Here is a 22,470-nt window from a genome sequence, read left to right as displayed (position 1 = left end):
GGTGGCACTAATGTGCATTTCGTGCAACTGTTTCAGCGTCACAATCGGCCTCATCTTAATGTGGCTGTTAGGTGCGTTAACATCGGACTGGAGAGGGCGCTGATGGCAGAGGGCATGGGTCACATCTCAGAGCTGCCAGTTGGACCTGTCAGTAGATCAGGTTTCAGCAAGCATGTCCTGCACATCAATGGGAAGGGGTGGCTGGCAAAGTTTATAGGTGACAATGTAGTGGGTAGTGGTGGGATCACTCGTGGAAAAATTCCTGTAGTAGTTGGTGTTACAGCTGCACCGTTTTTAGACTGAAGTCATCTGATAAGTATACCTGCTTAAAGAGAGTCCCTCTAACTAAGAAATCACCTTCAGAGGAGGTCAGGTATCCAAGCAGAGAAGGAATCAGCATATTTCATCAAAATATAAGAGGTATTAGAGATAAAGTTACCGGTAATTCAGAGGCTTCCTTTACCTGGAAACAGATTAGCTGGCTGTTTTATAAGGAGTTCTCTGTGGAGTGGGGGAGTCGCCATGTATGTAAAAAACAGTATTCCGTTGGAGTCCATAGACGTATCGTGGCACAGGACTGAACACACATTTGAATGTTGTGCAGCGGTAGTTGAATTTAGTGAAACTAAACTTCTAATTGTTGTTGTTTATAGGTCCCCTAACTCTGACTTCAGAGCATTTCTGCACAAGCTGGAGGCAGTTCTTGTTTCACTTTGTGGCAAGTACCAGAAATTATTTATATGTGGTGACTTCAATATAAATTTTGTATATGATGGAGCAAGAAAAAGTACATTGGTAGATTCCTAAATTTATATGATCTCATGCAGATTGTGTATCTTCCATCTAGTGTGCAGGGGAACAGTAGCACAGCCATACACAATATTTTTATTCATTCTTCATTACTAGATGGGCATTCTGTTACTAAAAGGGTGAATGGCCTTTCAGACCATGACACACAAATTTTAACACTGACAGGCTTTTGTATTCAAACAAATGTCACATATAATTACAAACTATGTAGGAAAGTTAAACCAACAGCAATATAGAGTTTTTTTTAACCTTGTCAAGGAACAAGAGTGGCAGGAGATTTATAGTGGCGATAACACAGATGACAAAATAATGCTTTCTTCAACACATTTCTCATGCTCTTTTAGAGTTTCTTTCCATTAGAACGTTCTACATGCAGTACCAGCAGTTAAAGGCTGACTGGTGTGATAAGGATATCATGTAGAACAAAGCAGGAATTATATCAAAATGTTAGAAGCAGTCACAATCGAGCTACAAACAGTATTGTAAGGGGCTTAAAATGTTATTAGGAAGGCAAAGAGAATAGTTAATTCACAGGATAAAATTAAAACCATGTGGTCAGTTGTGAAGGAAGAAGTGTCTGGTCATCAGCACAAGGTCAATGGTATAAAGTCAGTTCGTAGTAAAAATATTTCTGTTACTGATAAATCAAACATATGTACATTATTAAACAATCATGTTCTGGGTATTGCTAGTGAATTAAATAAAAATTTAGTCTCTACAGGGAATTATATAACTCCCTTGGAAAATGCCTTTCCAACACTGATGTCTGAAATACTCCTCTGTGATACTGACAAGGGGGAGATTGAGTCAATAAGTAAATCACTGACGACTAAAGGACTCTCGTTGGTATGATGGAGTGTCTAGCAGAGTATTCAAGTACTGTGCTGCACATGTTAGCCCTGTGCTTAGCCATATCTGTATTTTTTTCCTTTAAGAAGGGTCAGTTTCCTGAATGATTAAAGTACTCAGTAGTAAAGCCACTTTATAAAAAGGGAGAAAGGGAAAATGTAGACAATTTTAGACCTATTTCTATGACATCAATGTTTGCTAAAGTTATTGAACAGGCTGCATATGAAAGGATATTGAGCAATTTGCTGTCAAATGTACAGTTCGACTTTAGAAGTCGTTTTAACAACTGAAAATGCTATATTCTCTGTGAGGTATGGGATGGATTAAACAAAAGGTTTCAAATGCTAGGCATATTTTTTGATTTAACTAAAGCATTTGATTGTATTGATAACAAAATATTGCTCCAGAAGTTGGAACATCTTACTTTAACAGCAGACAGCAAAACATCATTATTTACAGTGTTGAGAATGGCTGTGATGTGGGATCTGAGTGGGGTATGGGCAAATGGGGGGGGGGGGGGCAGTTTTGAGGCCACTCCTGTTCCTTGTTTATATAAATGATATGCTCTCTAGTATTATGGGTACCTCCAAAATATTTCTCTTTGGTGATGACACTAGCTCAGTAGTAAAGGATGTTGTATGAAACATTGACTCGGTTTCAAATATTGCAGTTCATGACATAAGTTCGTGGCTTGTAGAAATAGACTAATTCTAAACTACAGTAAGAGTCAGTTTTTACAGTTTCTAACGCACATTTAGACAAAACCTGACTTTTAACTTCACAAAATGGGCATATGAGTAGTGAAACTGAACAGCTCAAATTTCTAGGTGTCAAGATAGACAGTAAACTGTCATGAAAAGCCTACATTCAGAATTCTGTTCAAGGATTTAATGCTGTCATTTTTACTATTCAAACGGTACGTAAGTTATCGTTCGACATGAAAATCAGTCTACTTTGCTTACTTTCATTTGCTTATGTCACATGGTGTTATATTTTGGGGTAACTCTTCCCATTCTAAAAGGATGTTTTTGGCTCAGAAACAAGCTTGTCAACCCCAGTTCACAAGTCTGGGTACTCTGAGATTGGTCCCTCAATATTATATATTCCTTACTGTCATTTCTTGTTCATAATATTAGCTTATTCCCAAGGATAAGCAGCTCTCACTCAGTTAATAGTTGGCAGAAATCAAACCTGCATTTGGATCAGACTTCCTTAACTCTTGCGCAGAAAGGTGTGCAGTATACTGCTGCATCCATCGTCAATAAACAAACACAAAAATTCAAATATCTTAGCAGTAATCAAAGTGCTTTCATATCGAAACTGAAGAGCTTCATCATGGGTCACTTCTTCTATTCTGTTGAGGAGTTGCTTGAAAAATTAAACTGATTTTTATGTCATATTGTTGACTGGGTGTAATTAAACTTACAGCTCGACTTAACATCTTATCTGTTATTCCTTTTCATGTATTGACATTCCATGACCTCGGAGATTTGTTCTTCAATTTGGTCCTATGGAACTAGACATGTAACTAAGTAAATAAATAAATAAACAACATTATGACGACCTACCTAATAGCTGGAATGTTCACCTTTGGCACAGATAATAGCAACGACTAATCACAGCACGGAAGCAATGACGTCTCAGTATGTTGCTGAAGAAAGTTGGCACCATTTCTGCACACACAATTTGGGAAGGGGGGGTGATGAGCTCTGATACCACGTTCAATCACGTCCCAGGTGTCTTTGATCGGGTACAGATCTGGTGAGCTAAACTGGAACTCGCCACTCTGTTCATCGAATCACTCCATCAAAGTCCTGCCCTTGTGATACAGCATGTTATCTTGTCAAAAAATGCCACTGACATCGGGAAACGTGATCGTCATGACAGGGTTTACATAGATAGCAAAGAATGTACAATACTCCTCGGCCATCACAGTGCCTCGCATGAGCTGCACTGGACCCACGGATGCCCACACAAATGATCACCAGAGCACAATGGAGCCGCCATCAGCTCATCTCTGTCCCGCAGTACAGGTTGAAGGACCTGTTTTCTTGGAAGGTGACAAACTCACGCCCTCCCGTCTGAACGATGAAGGAGATATCGGGATTCGTAAGACCGTGCATCGCTCAGCCACTGTGCTGAAGTCTAGTGCTGATGGTCACGTGCCCATTCCACTCACAGTCGCCAATATCGTGGAGTTAACACCCGCGCATGCACAGGTTGTCGACTGCAGAGGCCTGTCTTTAGAAGTGTTAGATGCAATATGTGTTCAGACACACTTGTGCTCCTGATGTTACACTACTGGGCATCCAAATTGCTACACCATGAAGATCACATGCTACAGACGTGAAATTTAACTGACAGGAAGAAGATGCTGTGATATGCAAATGATTAGCTTTTCAGAGCATTCATACAAGGTTGGTGCAGGTGGTGACACCTACAACGTGCTGACATGAGGAAAGTTTCCGACAGATTTCTCATACACAAACAGCAGTTGACCGGCATTGCCTGGTGAAACGTTGTGATGCCTCGTGTAAGGAGGAGAAATGCGTACCATCACGTTTCCAACTTTGATAAAGGTTGGATTGTAGCCTATCACGATTGCAGTTTATTGTATTGTGACACTGCTGCTTTCGTTGGTCGAGATCCGATGACTGTTAGCACAATATGGAATCGGTGGGTTCAGGAGGGTAATATGGAACGCCGTGCTGGATCCCAACGGCCTCGTATCACTAGCAGCCAAGATGACAGGCATCTTATCCGCACGGCTGTAACGGATCGTGCAGCCACGTCTCGATCCCTGAGTCAACAGATGGGGATGTTTAGCAAGACAACATCCATCTGCACGAACAGTTCGACGACGTTAGCAGCAGCATGGACTATCAGCTCAGAGACCGTGGCTGCGGTTACCCTGGACGCTGCATCACAGGCAAGAGTGCCTGTGATGGTGTACTCGACGACGAACCTGGGTGCACGAATGGCAAAACGTCATTTTTTCGGATGCATCCGGGTTCTGTTTACAGCATCGTGATGGTCGTATCCGTGTCTGGTGACATCGCAGTGAACGCACATTGGAAGCGTGTATTCATCATCACCATACTGGCGTATCGCCCGGCGTGACGGTATGGGGTGCCATCGGTTACAAGTCTCGGTCACCTCTTGTTCGCATTGACGGCACTTTGAACAGCGGACATTACATTTCAGATGTGTTACGACCCATAGCTCTACCCTTCATTCGATACTTGCGAAACCCTACATTTCGGCAGGATAATGCACGACCGTATGTTGCAGGTCCTGTATGGGCCAATGTGGATACAGAAAATGTTGGACTGCTGCCTTGGCCAGCACATTCACCATATCTCTCACTAATTGAAAACGTCTGGTCAGTGGTGGCCGAGCAACTGGTTCGTCACAATACGCCAGTCACTACTCTTGATGAACTGTGGTATCGTGTTGAAGCTGCATGGGCAGCTGTACCTGTACACGCCATCCGAGCTCTGTTTGACACAATGCCCAGGGTATCGAGGCCGTTATTATGGCCAGAGGTGGTTGTTCTGGGTACTGATTTCTCAGGATCTATGCACCCAAATTGCGTGAAAATGTAATCACATGTCAGTTCTAGTATAATATATTTGTCCAATGAAGACCCGTTCATCATCTGCATTTCTTCTTGGTGTAACAATTTTAATGGCCAGCAGTGTAGTTCTGCCACAGTTCACCGCCTGTTGTATTTTACCAGACTGCCCATGCTACGGTGTCTCACATCTGTAATGAGAGGTGGCTGCCCAATCCCTTTACGTCTGGATACAGTTTCACCTCAGTTTTGTTACATGCTGAAGACACCACAGCACTCCCCAAACACCAAACAAGTCGTGCAGTTTCCGCAATACTTGTGCTGAGCCTCCAGGCCATCACAATGAGCCCTCGGTCGACTCGGCTACTTCGTGTGCCTTCCCCATTCTACACACAGACAGCACACTCACTGATACTACATGTAAAGTGTGTGTGTGTGACTTGCAATCATTCCTCGCCAGGTGACACAGCTATCACCTGGATAGGTCTACATTGATAGTAGGTCAGGTCTCATAATTTTCTAGCTAATCAGTGTACATTTGTTGTTGCAGTAACCTACTTTTATGTCTTATTTCCAATTTGGCTGGAAATTCCGGTGATTTCGTTGCATTCCAATCTATCGGAACATAATATCATCTGCAAACCATAGGAAATAAAGAACAAGAATCCAATTCTCTCTCTTCATTCAAGTCAAGCTTTGTAGTGTCAACTTCATTCATCACATGATCTATTGTTGACAACAGCATGCAATGGGAAAGCCGCTGACCCCGTAATTGCTATTGAGGAGACATATCTTAAACACCTGCTTTCCACTCTTAACACTGCAATGTTTCTCACCAGTACAGTTAAACTTATCAAAGCAATAGTGTGCCTACAAAACAATGATGCAGCTAACGTGTGAGAGAGACAAACCTCAAGGAACGACACATGGTTGACATAATTAACAACACGAAATTACGAAGTGTAGGGGATTTGGTCGAGGAATGTTCTTAACTAATGCCATCATCATACATGTTAAAAGTGGAAATATCAAATCACAGTGAGGAAATAGGGGTTTTGATCAGGAACATAAATTTAACTTGGTTGTCACCACAAACTTCATTTAATAAACATTGATTTCTATTTTGACACATTTGCTGGCTTTGTCAACTCTCAACCAAACTCCCATACTTTGAGCTTGGGCTACCCTATACTTCAATCAGCTTTTTTTTCTTTTTCTTATGTAGATATTTTATGTAGATTTTCCCCCTTAAACACCACAATGCTAAGTTATACTAAGAGTAATTCAAAAAGTAATAACAAACTATCACTATTAAATGCAATTAAGACATCAGTCATTTAAACTTGCAGGAAGCGAATATGTGTGCTTTGAGAAGTTCAGGCATATGTTGACAAATGGCAAGACAAGCTGAATAGGAAAGGAAACAAAATGGCCGCATTCCTATCTGTGTGCACTGTAGAAAAAACAATTTTTGTGGTCGGAGGGCATAAAACCATGACAAATCTGTAGAAGGATATTGGAAATGTATGAAGATGGCTGCATTAGTGAGAAAAGAGTGTGCGAGTGGGTAGTTGCCTTTAAAACCAGACGTATGTCAGTCACAGAGCATCACTTTAGTCGTCCCAGCAAGGCCGTTACTAATGTTGTGCGACTTGCGGATGCCACGATTCATGAGAACTGACATATTACTGTAGAAGCATTAGCCAGAGATCTGAGTACCAGTGTTGAATCTAGTTGTACCGTAATTAGCGAGGTTCTCAATATCGTATTTTGTGTGGATGACAGGTGGCTAGGACGCTCACTGTTGAACACGAGATGACCCGTATTCAGGCAGCCACATCATTTCCGGTGCAATATAATGTTGAAGGACACGACATTCTGACACGTGTCTTAACAGGACATGAAACCTGAGTGCATCACTATGAACCAGAAAGCAAATGACAGTCTTTGGAATGGCGACAAACATGATGATGATGATAGATGTGTGGGGTACTCAACTGTGCGGCTATCAGCACCCGTACAAATTCCCAACCTCGCTCAGTCCAATCTCGCCACTTTCATGAATGATGACGAAATGGTGAGGACAACACAAACACCCAGTCATATCGAGGCAGGTAAAAATCCCTGACACCGCCAGGAATGTAACCCGGGACCCCGCGCTCGGGAAGCGAGAACACGACCGCAAGAACACGAGCTGTGGATGGGCGACCCACATCTTCTCTAGCCAAGAAACAATTCGAGTCTCAACACTCTGCTGCAAAGGTTCTTTTGACTTCTTCCACTATCAGAAAAGGGGTGAAACAGTGAATGTGTGCTCGGTCCAGCACCACACTGGAGTACAAGCTAAAGCTAGCCCTCACGACAAGTGCCCCCACACTGCAACCGCAACTTTTGCCACCATTCAGAGACTGAGATTTCAGGCCATACTGCATCCCCTATACACCCCTGATCTTGTTTCTACGGATTTCCCCTGCAGGATGCTCTCAGAGGAATACAATTTGAAAGTGAAGAAGAGGCTAAGGAAGCTGTGCACTCTGTGTTGCAGACACAATTGAAGTTCTTTTATTCAAATGGAACAGAAAAGTTGGTGTAACGGTATGAGAAGTGTACCAAAAAGGAGGATAATTATCTTTAAAAGTGACATCTTGTTTGTAGCTGTAAGTAAATACAGGCTTCACAAAAAATACTTCGCCATTACTTTTTGAATCACTCTTCTATCATGTGCTATATCATAACAATTCCACACCTATATATATATATTTTGTAAGCCACCATACGATGTGTAGCGGAGCATACCCAGTACCAATGCCAGTAATTTCCTTTCCTGTTCCACTTGCAATCTTATCTTCACGGTCCTTATGCAAATTGTACATCGGAGGTAGTAGAATCGTTCAACAGTCAGCCTCAAATGTCTGTTCTCTACATTTGCTCAATAGTGCTCCTCGAAAAGAACGTGTCGCTTTCCTCCAGTGATTCTCATCCCAGTTCCCGAAATATCTCCGTAACATTCAATAAATTTTTTTCTTGGTTTGTGACCCCATTGTCTATAAAACTACTGATGATTTGGTGTCTGTTGGAAGCAACCTTCCTCAGGTTGTGAACAGGGACCGAAATGTCGGTAGTTTTATACACAGGGTGAGCACAAAGTCTTGCCCTGATTATAAAAATTTATAACAGAATAACAGTTTGACATAATAAGTTACTTTTGATGCCATTACATAGGTTAGTGTTACTAGTTGTTGTGAGCAACAGGTGACACTAGCACTCTACAACACCAACACGGTCCGTTAGGTCACGTTAGTCGCCAGCTAAATTGTGTCGAAGCAGGAGAAAGCACAATGTGTGCTTTCGTTTCACAAAATAAACTCGCCCGTCAGTGTTCGGCGTAAATTTCGGGCTTCTTATGGGCATAATTAAATCAATAAAGCGATGGTATGCAAAGTGTAACAAAACGGGCAGCATTGAAGATCGTCCTCAAAGTGGTAGGCCTCGTGTAGGTGGTGCAACTGTCAATTGTGTTCTGCAATCGTTTCAGCAGAGTTCGTCTAAATCAACTCGTCAAGCATCAAGTCAAGTTCAAATACTGCAAGTAAGTGTGGCGAAGATTCTTCACGAAAGGCTTAGGCTGCATGCTTACAAAGAGCAAATCGTGCTGGTCTCGCAACCCAATGATTTGCTGACACGTGCTGAATTTGCTACTGAGATTCTCAACAGGATTGATGGCACTAACAATTACTTGAATCACGTATGCTTTACCGATGAATCCACCTTTCATATGCCACTGGAATGGTAAAGAGACGCAATGTCCGTATATGGAGTTCAGAGTCTCCACACGCTACTGTACAGTTCCAGCGAGACAGGAAAAAAGTTAATGTTTGGTACGGCCTCATGCATAACAAGGTTTTTGGATCTTTTTTTGTGGAAAAATCCATTGCCACTAACATTTACTTAGACGTTTTGCAACAGTTCACTGCCACACAGTTAGAAGAATATCCACCATGGATACTTTTCCAGCAAGATGGAGCACTCACCCCCCACCCCCACCCGGCTCTGACTGTGCGTGACTTCTTGGATAAAACATTTCCAGATCGGTAGATTTGAAGAAACGGTCCATCAGTCTGGCCACCCCGCTCTCCAGACCAGACATTACGCCACTTGAACACTCTTTCTGGGGCTGTATCAAGGACAGAGTCTTTCTCACACCAGTTGCTGATGTCAACGAACTGAAGGCTAGGATAGAAGCTGCTGTGGGTACTGTGACACAACACACATTACCAAACATCTGGTGGGAACTGCAATACCGCCTCTACAATTTCCGAGCTACCAAGGGAGCACACATTGAGGTTTACTAATGTAAGTGGTCTTAAAATAAAAACTACTAACACTAACCTATGTAACGGCATCAATGTTAATTATTACGTTGAACAGTTATTCTTTAATAAATTGTTATAATCAGGGAAAGACTTTGTGCTCATCCTGTATACTGAGAATGCGGTCCCAAACCCAGAAAAATTTTGACTGTGACAATGGCTGCAGAAGCCTACATTTATATCTCCATAATGTTTGCAAGTTGTTCAAACCTACCAGTATCATCTAGAAGCCCGCCTCTGAACTGCTTCAATTTCTTCCTTTAATCTAATCTGGTGGGGTTCCCAAACACTTGCACTAGTGTCCTATATGTGGTCTCCTATGTAACATATAATATATAAAAAAATTAAAAGGAATAAACATATAACCATGGTTTGCTGAAAAGTTTACTCCAAAATATTTTAACAGAGAAATGTTACTACATCTACATGATTGCTCTGCAATTCACATTTAAGTGCTTGGCAGAGGGTTCATCGAACCACAATCATATTATCTCCCTACCATTCCACTCCCGACCAGCGCGCTGAAAAAACGAACACCTCAACCTTTATGTTCGAGCTTTGATTTCTCTTATTTTATTTTGATGATCAATCCTACCTATGTAGGTGGGGCTCAACAAAATATTTTCGCATTCGGAAGAGAAAGTTGGTGGCTGAAATATAGTAAATAGATCTCGCCGCGACGAAAAACGTCTTTGCTGTAATGACTTCCATCCTAATTCGCGTATCATATCTGTCACACTCTCTCCCCTATTGAGTGAAAATACAAAACGAGCTGCCCTTTTTTGCAACCTTACGATGTCCTCCGTCAATCCCACCTGGTAAGGATCCCACACCGTGCAGCAATATTCTAACAGAGGACGAACAAGTGTAGTGTAAGCTGTCTCTTTAGTGGACTTGTTGCATCTTCCAAGTGTCCTGCCAATGAAACACAACCTTTGGCTCACCTTCCCCACAATATTATCTATATGGCCTTTCTAACTGAAGTTGTTCGTAATTTTAACACTCAGGTACTCACTTGAATTGACAGCCTTCAGAATTGTGCTATTTATCGAGTAATCCAATTCCAATGGATTTCTTTTGGAACTCGTGTGGATCACCTCACACTTTTCGTTATTTAGCATCAGCTGTCACCTGCCACACCATATAGCAATCTTTTCTAAATCGCTTTGCAGCTGATTACAGCATCATCTGCGAACAACCTAAGAGAACTGCTCAGATTGTCACCCCGGTCATTTATATAGATCAGGAACAGCAGAGGTCCAAGGACGCTTCCCTGGGGAACACCTGATATCACTTCAGTTTTACTCGATGATTTGCCATCTATTACTACGAACTGTGACCTTCCTGACAGGAAATCACGAATCCAGTCGCACAACTGACACGAAACCCCATAGGCCCGCAGCTCGTTTAGAAGTCTCTTGTGAGGAACGGTGTCAAAAGCTTTCCGGAAATCTAGAAATACGGAATCAACTTGAGATCCCCTGTCAACATTGAAGAATTCGTGGAAAACAGTCTGACACTTTGAACAATAAAAATCTATAGCTAATATTGTAGTGTTGTCTGTGTACAACATAGGAAATTGGTAAACTGTTGCTTTATAGTAAATATTGTAGTGTTTTATTTATTGGCATTATTCTTAAAATAGTGTAAAAAGAATTTCTGTAAATCATTATAATTATATTTTTGCTAAACTTGATGTGTCTCCTGTACAACAGATCATATGATCTGTACAACGTATGTAATGAGACTAATAAATCACATTTTACACATTTTTACACAATAAAACACACTTTGATAAAATTCTGCCAATAAATCAAAGTTAACCATTCACTTTCCCTAGTACAATCTTTACGTGCTCATTCCATTTCTTACATTTTTTCAACGTCATCCACATTAACTTACATTTTTTCTACTTTAGAACTACCTGCCATTCATCACAGCAACTACAAATTTTATCTAAGTCACCCTGTATCCCGTTACAGTCACTCAACGACACCTTTCTATACACCACAGAATCACCAGCAAACAACACCAGATTGCTGCCCGCCCCTCTGTCAGATCATTTATGTACGAGGGGGAGTTGGAAAATAAGTTTCAACTGTCAACTGTGGAAGGAAAAACAAAGAGAATGAGACATTAAAGATAAGACATATCTTTACGAGGTGCATTCAAGTTCTAAGGCCTCTGATATTTTTTCTCCGGATTGGAAAGAGATAGAAACATGCGCATTGTTTTAAAATGAGGGCGCTTTCATTGTCAATACGTCCCAGACATAGCAGCACCGTACGGCAGATGGAATTTTACCGCCAGCGGCGAGAATGAAACTGTTTTAAATACTTAAAATAGCAACGTTTTCCTTACTTGAACAGCTTGCAATCATTCGTTTTCTGAATTTGCGTGGTGTGAAACCAATTGAAATTCATCAACAGTTGAAGGAAACAGGTGGTGATGGAGTTATGGATGTGTCGAAAGTGCGTTCGTGGGTGCGACAGTTTAATGAAGGCATTACATCGTGTGACAACAAACCGAAACAACCTCGGGCTCGCACAAGCCGCTCTGACGACACGATCGAGAAAGTGGAGAGAATTGTTTTGGGGGATCGCCGAATGACTGTTGAACAGATCGCCTCCAGAGTTGGCATTTCTGTGGGTTCTGTGCACACAATCCTGCATGACGACCTGAAAAGGTGAAAAGTGTCATCCAGGTGGGTGCCATGAATGCTGACGGACGACCACATGGCTGCCTGTGTGGTACGTTGCCAAGCAATGTTGACGCGCAACGAAAGCACGAATGGGACTTTCTTTTCGTCGGCTGTGACAATGAATGAGACGTGGATGCCATTTTTCAATCCAGAAACAAAGCGCCAGTCAGCTCAATGGAAGCACACAGATTCACCGCCACAAAAAAAATTTCGGGTAACCGCCAGTGCTGAAAAAATGATGGTGTCCATGTTCTGGGACAGCGAGGGCATAATCCTTACCCATTGCGTTCCAAAGGGCACTACAGTAACAGGTGCATCCTACGAAAATGTTTTGAAGAACAAATTCCTTCCTGCACTGCAACAAAAACGTCCAGGAAGGGCTGCGTGTGTGCTGTTTCACCAAGACAACATACCCGCACATCGAGCTAACGTTACGTAACACCTTCGTCGTGATAACAACTTTGAAGTGATTCCTCGTGCTCCCTACTCATCTGACCTGGCTCCTAGTGACTTTTGGCTTTTTCCAACAATGAAAGACACTCTCCATGGCCGCACATTCACCAGCCGTGCTGCTATTGCCTCAGCGATTTTCCAGTGGTCAAAACAGACTCCTTAAGAAGCCTTCGCCGCTGCCATGGAATCGTGGCGTCAGCGTCGTGAAAAATGTGTATGTGTGCAGGGCGATTACATCAAGAAGTAATGCCAGTTTCATCGATTTTGGGTGAGTAGTTAATTAGAAAAAAAATCAGAGGCCTTAGAAATTGAATGTACCTCGTATTTTTCTATATAATTTCCAAGTACATTGAGGCATTTGTCATACCGCTTTATAAGCTTCAAAAAGCGTTCCAGGAAAAAAATCTGGGTTCTGCATGCGGAAGAAGCGTTCAATGGTTGGTTTGACATCAGCATCACTGCCAAAGTGCTTTGCCAAGAGTATTCTTCAAAGCAGGAAACAGATGGAAGTAACTTGGTGAGATCCGGACTGTAAGGCGAATGGTGTAGGCGTTCCCAACCAAGAGTTGCAATACGGTTTTGCATTGCCGTCGCCGTGTGTTGTCTCTCATTGCCATCCGAAGGCAGAATCTGAGAAGGCCAGGCAGCTTTTTCCGAATAATCTCTTTCAGTTTCGACAGAGTGGCACAGTACCATGTAGCATTGACGGTTGCATCCTCCAGAAAGTCCAGCAGCGAATCTCCTTTGGCACCCCAGAAAACGGTGAGTAGCACTTTACCCGCAGATGGAGTTCTTTTGAACTTCTTTCGGACAGGTGATGACGGATGTTTCCGCTCCACAGATGCGGCCTTCGATTCTGGCGTGTAATGGTGGACTCGCGTCAAAATCCAAAACAGAAGGTCAGTGACAGATCTGTGGTAACGCACGAGCTGTTCCAGCCTGAACGCCATGCATTGTTCCGTGTGTGTAAGGGTCAGTTGGCGGAGCACCCATTGTGCTGACACCCTCCTATATCGAAGAATGTCTTAGAAGATCTTGTGAGCTCGCTCGTGTCCGATTCCAAGTTCTGCCACTACTCCATCGATGGAGATACGTCAGTTCACTTTAATCGTGTCATCCACCTTCCTGACATTTGCATCTGTAGTGCCCGTGCACGTCCGTCCAGGTCTCGGTATGTCTTGCACTTACTGACATCCGTCACTGAATTGCTGTCACCATCTGCCTTGACATCACACCTGACCCGTACACCTCGACAAGGTGGTTATGAATTTCTGTGCCTGATACACCACACACTCATTCATAGCAGATAACAGCTCTCACTTTTGCCTGTGACCACAATTCCAAAACACACCTTCTCTCCATAACTCCGGGAAAAGATTGAGTGGTTGGCCTCCACTTTGCGCAGGCACTGCGAAAACCCCATCTGCTCGTCACGGTCAACCTCTACCCAATAGTGCATCGGTGTCTCGCACTTGTGTGTTCACCTGCTGTGTTGTCTTTCACCCGTATCACACAACTCTGCCCACAGTCGACAGGGGAAACTTATTTTCAAACTCTCCCTCGTATATATAGGATAACAGCACTCCTATCAAATTTACCTGGGGCACTGCTGACAATACCCTCGTCCCTGACGAACACTAGTGGTCGAGTACAATGTACTGGTTTGTCTTACTTGGGAAGGTTTAGAGCCACTCACGTATCTGGAAACCTATTCCACATGCTTCTACTTTCATAAACAGCACTGTGTCAAAGGCTTTTCAGAAACATAGAAATATGGAATCTGTCTCTCGCTCTTCGCCCACAGTTTGCAGCAGCATATCATGTGAGCAAAGAGCAAGCTGAGTTTAGCACAAGCAACACTTTTTAAAACCCTTGCTGGGTTGTGGACAGACACTTTCCCTTCTCCCGGAAATGATTTATATTCGAACTGAGAATATCTTCAAGGATTCTGCAGCAAATAGATGTTAAAGATATCGGTCCATAATTTTGCGGGTCAGTTATTTTACCCTTCTGATATACAGGAGTCACTTATGATTTTTTCCAGACACCCAGGGACTTTGCACCGGGCAAGAGATTAGCAATAAATTCGAGCTAGGCAAGAGGTAAGTGTTGCAGAGTACTCTGTAAAACCAAAATAGGAATGCTACTTGACAGTGTAGCATCAATTTTTCACCATGTTACACCAGACCTGTTTCCCTAAAAAAGGCAGGCAGCTGCTTTCAGTTTTAGTGAACCAACTTCACAACAGTCTTGTTTTATAACATTTACAGACACCTGGAGTCCCTATCTTTTCAGTTTTAATGTTTTGTAAATAAACAGCAATACTTGTATTTGAGTTTAAATGGTTCCATGAAGTGGCAGACGGTTTTAAAAAAATATTGACAGAATCTAGTATCGGTGAATATTTAAGACAGAATGTCTGAAACTTCAAGCATTCTGCTTCTAGACTCACGTACTGGACAAAATTGAAACGTCGGTATGGTGACATCTCAATTAAAACTGGATCAAGTTTCGGATCTAAAAACAGATGCTATGCATCCAAAATTCCTCCTATCTAGGATTTCAGACTTGATATAACTGAAAAAAAATAGTAAAAAGAACAATGAAACAATGGAAAATCCAGGATGGAATGTAACAATTTTATGAAAAGGATAGTTGCTACTCACCACAGCTATTTTCAATGAAGGTCTTGTTGGCTGAAAGCTCACTTTCTGACAGTCTTTGTTGTGCCTATCTGCGACTAAGGATTTCCGCTATGTGGTGAGTAGCAAGTATCAATTTCATAATATTGTTACAAAACAACAATATATTTACATGTCAGCGCATTGGATCATAACTCTAAAATCAACAAAGAGGAATTTATGTCTAAATTCACAGTAGTTCCCAGAAATAAATCGCAAGCACCAGAACTCTGGAAGCTTAATACTATTTGAAAGTAGACGGGCTATCAATTGCATGATTATATGCTAGCCAAAATTTTAATAAGGCTTTCCCTAAATTAGTATTCGAACAAACAAATTCTGTTTGTCCTTTCAAAAGGGTAATCTGGGAAACAAAGGACAAAGAAGACCTCTGGAAAGTCATGCAACTATGCATCAATATTCAATTGATACATCCAGAAGACCAGTGAGGGTACAAGAGAAGAGCAATTTGAAATCATCCCTGCAATATGATACACCAATGAATCACATATACTTTAATGACATTGCAGTAGATTTGAAGACATGCTCCAGCAATAGAACTTTGCAGAAAGACAATGTTAGTTCTTATTATTCGAATGTTAAGAACTTCATTATGCAGTTGTGTTATGTGTAATAAAATTACAGGGTATCTAAGCACCAATTCTTTGAAAATAGAGAATATGAAAGGTGTTTTAACTGATATAATGAGAAACAGATATGTATACTCCTTAAGACAAAACTAATACTGATAATAAATTTCATGCCATACATTTTCCTTGAAGTTTCAGACAGAAAGTGAACAACATCCAATAAATTTTATCCTTCCAAGCAATAACAGTACGAAGATCATTAAAATGAATGCAACTGGTCACCTATGTGACGATGGAATTTTTTTGTTTACCACAGCCCCACTGCTTTCAAGACACACAGCAACTCCTCATCACACAGCATACATTTCTTATTCGTTAGTAGCCTTGTGGGAATTTACATATGGAGTTATTTACAATCTGTGTTTATTCTTGGAGCACATGTGATGTTGGCAAATATAGCACTGCACACATTGATCTGCAAAAAAGTTAACAATCAAAGAAGACGTGTATACCATCTGACGACGAGTCACTATGCACCTCAAAACTGGTGATGGTAAAATAAAACAATCTCTACCATCATGAAAAATGACTGCCTGCAGCCATTCCAATAACCTCCATTTATCTTTTATAGTGTTCCACATCTACAATGGGTAAAAGCGTAATAACTGTATGCAAGTAAGTGAATATCAAGTAGCATACTAGCTTGTTTAAATACTTACCAAAGATATAGTACCTGAACTGTGAAACAATTGAAATTGCATGCTTAATTAATTAACGTTGGTTTCCCTTTCCAGACATTACTCTGGAAACTGACTTTAATGGACTTGTCCACTTTCATTCTGATCTTTTAGTGGTAGATTAAAGATACATTTGTAGCAAGAAAGAAAAACAAATTTTTATAATACTTTATGTTGCAAAATGGAGGGGGAAAAACACACTCAGAGCATAAACAAAAACAAAGTTTCACACAGCGCAAATCTTTGTGCCTCCGTAGGAGGGAGGCACTCACATCACGATTAGATGTAATTAGGGCAAAGGCACCACAATTCAAAATAGGCTATATGTTCACTACAGAAATAAAGTTTGCAAATTACTTCAAAAAATAATACCTATTGTTTCAAAGCCTGTACATTATAACTATGTAGGAATATATGTTTTTAAGTTTCATAACAAATGAAAAAAAAATTGAATAAATTCATACATTTCCCAAGTTTTGGCCACATTAATTCTAGATATGGCTGCCCAGTCATTTCCCCACTTTTGACGGCATATTAGGAACCTATAATAAAACTAGAGCTTTAAGTTATTGTAAAATCCATTTGTTATAAAGTAATTTGTTGTTTACACAAGCACATAAGGAAACAAAATAGCACAAAGTACGTAAAGTTACAACTGAGTGGAACAGAAAAACAATTAGCCTAATGAAAATTGTTGTTAATTCAATCTATGATTAATTCCCCTTCAGGAGCCAGAAAAAAGGTTTTATCCATAATAAAAACTCTGTTAGGATCATCTGACATATCCTTATCATTTACATTTTCAGATTCTTCCTGGAACCTTTTTTTCCCCACCCTCTGACCCCACTAACATTCAGCATCTTTGTGCCTAAACTTTTGTATCTCTACAGAAAGTCATATCACTTATTCTCAGGCAGAATGTTTGCAAAGGAGACTTAGAAATTTACGAACCTGCCTTTTCAGTAAGGTTTCGCATAGACACATGGAGATTTTTCTTAGTACCTAGAAACCCCATTAGAGAAAAAAACACGGTGACAGTAGATTCTTGTGGAGGTAGACCAGAAATTGCATTTCTTAATGTTGTTGGAGCATTGTAAAACCAGTAGCAGCCTTCCTTTCCTCAACAATAGCCTCCAAGGCCTATTTAACTTCATTGGGAGATTACTGAAACCTCTTGTTCTTTGGTTAACTCAAAAACCTTGAGTTAAAAAATGTTACATTTCATAATTTATATTGCATATTTTAGTATGTTACAAGGATAGAGTAATTAATATGGGATGCTCCAGCAATCCTACTAATTGGGTCTATCTTGATATTAAAAAATACCAGAAATATTTTAAATAGGCCCACTGAAATGAAACTAGCTTAGTTAAAATACAGACAAAACTTGTATTTAGATGTTTCGTATACATTTTTGAGTGGCAAAAACAGGACATGCATATGTCTCCACTTACGGACACAAACATGGCCATAACACGGAACCAAGAATAAATATTGATCTGTTACTGGCCACAGAAGTTGAAGTGTACTTTTGGGTTGTACAACATTTAACTTGTAAGAAATGAAACCTTACCTACTAACAGATTAAGTTTCTATTGATGTTTTATTTAATCATGCAGAATATGTAAAACTGATACTGCGTTGCTTAAATAAAAATGCTATTAAGTTCAACTTCTTGAAAATAGACCTTTTCACAAAATTACAACTCCAAACAAGAAAAGGCATCAACACCTAACTGAACAGAACATTTCATTTTGACTGTAATACGTTACTTTGCGAGTAGTTGGTATTCAAAAGAAGCTTAAAATTTTACTAATTACACCAGAGTGGTCATATTTGGGGTAGTATCCAAAACTGGAGCCTTGATCCCACATTTATAGAACACTCCAAATATGCAATGATTTTTTGGAGGGGTTGAGTACTACACCACAGTGAATTACAGACAATTCTACTGCCAATAAATATTATCAAATTGAATTCAATTGAACCACACACCACCCTGATCTGCCATAAGTGTGCATATAATGGTGGGAGAGACTCCACAGAAAACTGCACAACAGTCTACCTGTACATCCATATCTATACTCTGCAATCCACCAAGAGGTGCATGGCAGATGGTACACCCCACTGTACCAGTTATTAGAGTCTCTTCCCATTTCATTCACATAAGGAGCACAGGAAGAATGTTGTTGAATGCCTCTTGGCATGCAGTAATTATTCTTATCTTATCCTCAGAATCCCTATGTGAGCAATACACAGGGGGTTGTGATATATTCCTAGAGTCATCAATTAAAGCCAGTTCTTGAAACCTTGATAATATACTTTCTTGAGACAGAAACTTTTATATCTATCTTCTACCAGTCTACCAGTTCACTGCCTTCTGTATCTCTGTGCACTCTACCATGGATCAAACAAACCAGGGGCCATTCATGCTGTCCTTCTATTCAGTATTTCCTGTTAATCCTCTCCGGTACAGGTCCCACACACACATTCTAGAACCACTTACACATGTGATTTGTGAGCAACCTCCTTTGTAGCTGAGACGATGTGATCATTCCATTTCATATCCCTAAAAAGTAGTACAAGCAGATATTTGTATGAGTTAGCTGACTCCAATAGTGACTCACTGATATCACAGTCATAATACATTTTTCGTTTTGCGAAGTGCACAATTTTTAATTTCTGAGCATTTAAAGCAAGTTTCTGGATGAATAATTACATTGACAATGGTCTCTAGAACTTCTTGTATTGTTTTTGAATAACATGGGAAACATGATACAAATGTTATTTAACAGAAGTTACCCAGCAGAATACATTTTAAAAACGACACAAGGGATTGTTGGAGAAGGATGGCCAATACAATAACAACTGGGACATAAAATTTGAGGCTAAACTGTATAAGAATATATATAGTGCGTGTGTGTGTAGGGGGGGGGGGGGGGGTGAAAAATAAGTCTATTAATTACAAGCTGAAAATTATGAGAAATAAGGTACCTCTCTCTGGTGGCAGGCCGTGAGACCTGTGACAGAACGAAGTCTTCTGGAGCGAGAACGTCACAGTCTTTCGCCATGCAGCCAATGCCTGTCGAAACTCCCTGCAGTATTTGCACCTCAAAGTGCACCGACCAACAGTCCTTACAGAACTTGTGACCGCACGAAAGGGCGCTAAATTTATCATGCGGCTGCGTTAGTAAGCACACTGGACACTGGATGGCTTGTAGGGTTGTGCGGATCTGTCCCTGATCCACCGCCCCCGTTGTAGAAGACGCAGACGACTTGCGGTCCAGGAGGTTCACAGATTCGTCACCGAATTTCTTCACTATGTCCTGCACTGACCACCGGTTAGTATGCAACAGCACTTTAGCTAATGATGGGGTTATCTGCAAGCTGTTACTTAATGCTTCAACTGAGACGTTTAGATGCCGTTCCACTTCTTCCACACTCAGGCACTCGTAGCTAAAATATTCTGGATCTCGCTTCGTCGGATCCGGTTGCTCCATTTCGCAATCATCCTCGTCATTGTAATAATCCGCGTAGCCACACTCGTCCTCTGAATAATCCATTCCTGATTCGCATTCCTCTCCAGACATCTTTGCTGCTAGCGATGAGCTGCAGCACTAAACGATTTCGTTATAACTTTTATTGTTGTTGTTATTGTTGCTACTGGACGACGGTATGAAGTAGTACACATAACAAGCGAGGGAGAACACACTCTTAAAATGTTATTGATCGCATCAACACTCTACCCAGTGACGACACTAATGTCAAAAGCCACTCGTGTGTAGGTTAACTTTTGCTGTCGCAGCTACTGCAAAACTTCACCGCATAACAGCGCTGCGGATCATCTCGTAGTGCGTGTGGTCACCGACAGTTGGCAGCAACAGAAATCATTTAAAAAAATGGCGGCTGAGCACTGGTGGTGAATAAATTTAATGATTGCTCATTTCAAATTGCGAGAGTAAATATTACAGATGTGGACAACGTCGTAACTAAATATGGCTATTTTCTTAATTATATCTGTCTGAATTAAAAGAGAAACATGTGAAGTAAATCTGTACCAAAGGGAACATTGGTACATTCGAAACTGATTCGCGTACTTTTTTTCCATTTTATGAAACTGTAACTAAAAAGTAGAAAACTAACAATGATTAGGGTGCAGGGCGTGCAGGCCAGAAATGTAACGTACATACTTCGACGTCTTCGTTCACACACACACGCGTAAACAAATGTAAAAAGAAACTATTAATGATCTCTACATCAGACATAGTTTGAGCTATTCTTATTATGCTTGTCCTCTCATTCATTTCGATACAATCATTTTGCCAATGTAGGTGTTTTTATTCCGTGGTTCTGCAACCCTCTGTTATAGATCCTTGCAGAAATTCTATACCAAACGTAAAAGTGATTCGCCACTCGCAAGCCGTATGTTGTAACTAGAAACTTCTCTGAATATTATCTTGTTAAAAATTGGGAAACCACAGTTAGACAAGTAAGCTAATAATAGTTTAACCAATATTACAATTACTGGAGAGTAACCATTGCTTGCAAGGTACTGAACAAGAACAATGGCTGAGAGGAATACACATAACAGAGGATAAAATATAAAAGTATTATTACCAAGTTGTTCATACTTCAACATCCCCCTCTATTTAATAATTCCAATTGGGGACTTCCAAAAATGACACATACATAGTGGCAAATCACAAGCACAAATATTAACACACCAAGCATCTCTCAGGTTCAATGTCCCCAACCTGAAATACACTGTTGAATTGTGAACTCATAAATTCCTTTCTTAAGATATCTGCCACTTTTTTCCTTGGAGCTGATAACTGAACATCTAGATGTCCAATGTAGAACAGTTGTATAAAATTGTATTTTATTTCCACATACTTCACTCTATGTTCACATTTCTGTAGTAGCTGTATGCACGATGATAATCATCATAAACTGTCATAGGTTTCACAGATAAATTTAGCTCTATGTGTAGGAAAGCATTTTGTACAGTCACTTACTTGATAAAAATGTTGTGTTTTTTTATTGCACATAATGAAAAAAAAAAACGTAGTATCCTATTAGTATGCAATATCAGTGAGTCATATTTGGAATTGGTCAACGCATACAAATTACCTGGGGGTGTAGTACTTTGTAGGGATATGAAATGGACTGATCACATAGGTTCGGTCATGGATGAAGCAGGTGGCAGATTTCAGTTTATTGATAGAAAACTGGGAAAATGCAGTCACTCTACAAAAGTGGTTATTTACCAGTCGCTTGTTTGACCCATCCTAAAATACAGCTAAAACGTGTGGGACCCATACTAGGTAAGATGAAGGGGGGTCAGGCGATATTGAACATATACAGAGAAGGGGAAGACGAATGTTTGATCTGTCGGAGAGTGTCACACAGATGCTGAAGAAACTGAGCTGGCAGTCTTTCGGAGACACTTCACCATCTTTGACTCCATATTTAACCATTGTGGACAGCGACCACCTATTATTATAAGGAAGGATAGAAATACCACAACCAGTTGCAATGGGAGTAATAATCCAACAAATTTCCAGCAGTACGTGTCACCAGTTTACTCCTGACTGTACACCAATAAAGCTATTTGGTGACTGGAGTTAGTTTGACTATAGCTCACTCAAATGCAGTTAACATGGCTATTTATAGCTGAAATCTGGTATGCAATAATAATTAAAAAG

The 22,470-nt window shown here is 40.7% G+C and overlaps 1 protein-coding gene across 1 annotated transcript in view; it reads right to left on the bottom strand.

Annotated features, from left to right (window-relative positions):
* LOC126295363 (potential E3 ubiquitin-protein ligase ariadne-2) overlaps positions 1–20,615 on the bottom strand; it is a 70,728-nt gene extending 50,113 nt beyond the window's left edge. Inside the window, exon 1 of the mRNA XM_049987842.1 lies at positions 19,760–20,615. Coding sequence (XP_049843799.1) covers positions 19,760–20,355 — 596 coding nt within the window. The 5' untranslated portion in view covers positions 20,356–20,615. The remainder of the gene's footprint in view (positions 1–19,759) is intronic.
* Positions 20,616–22,470: the final 1,855 nt, after the last annotated feature.

The sequence above is a fragment of the Schistocerca gregaria genome, chromosome 11 (genome assembly GCF_023897955.1).
Source record: "Schistocerca gregaria isolate iqSchGreg1 chromosome 11, iqSchGreg1.2, whole genome shotgun sequence".
Taxonomy (NCBI): Eukaryota; Metazoa; Arthropoda; class Insecta; order Orthoptera; family Acrididae; genus Schistocerca; species Schistocerca gregaria.
The sequence above is the reverse complement of the archived record's forward strand: the minus strand, read 5'-3'. Positions and strand labels throughout refer to the sequence as shown.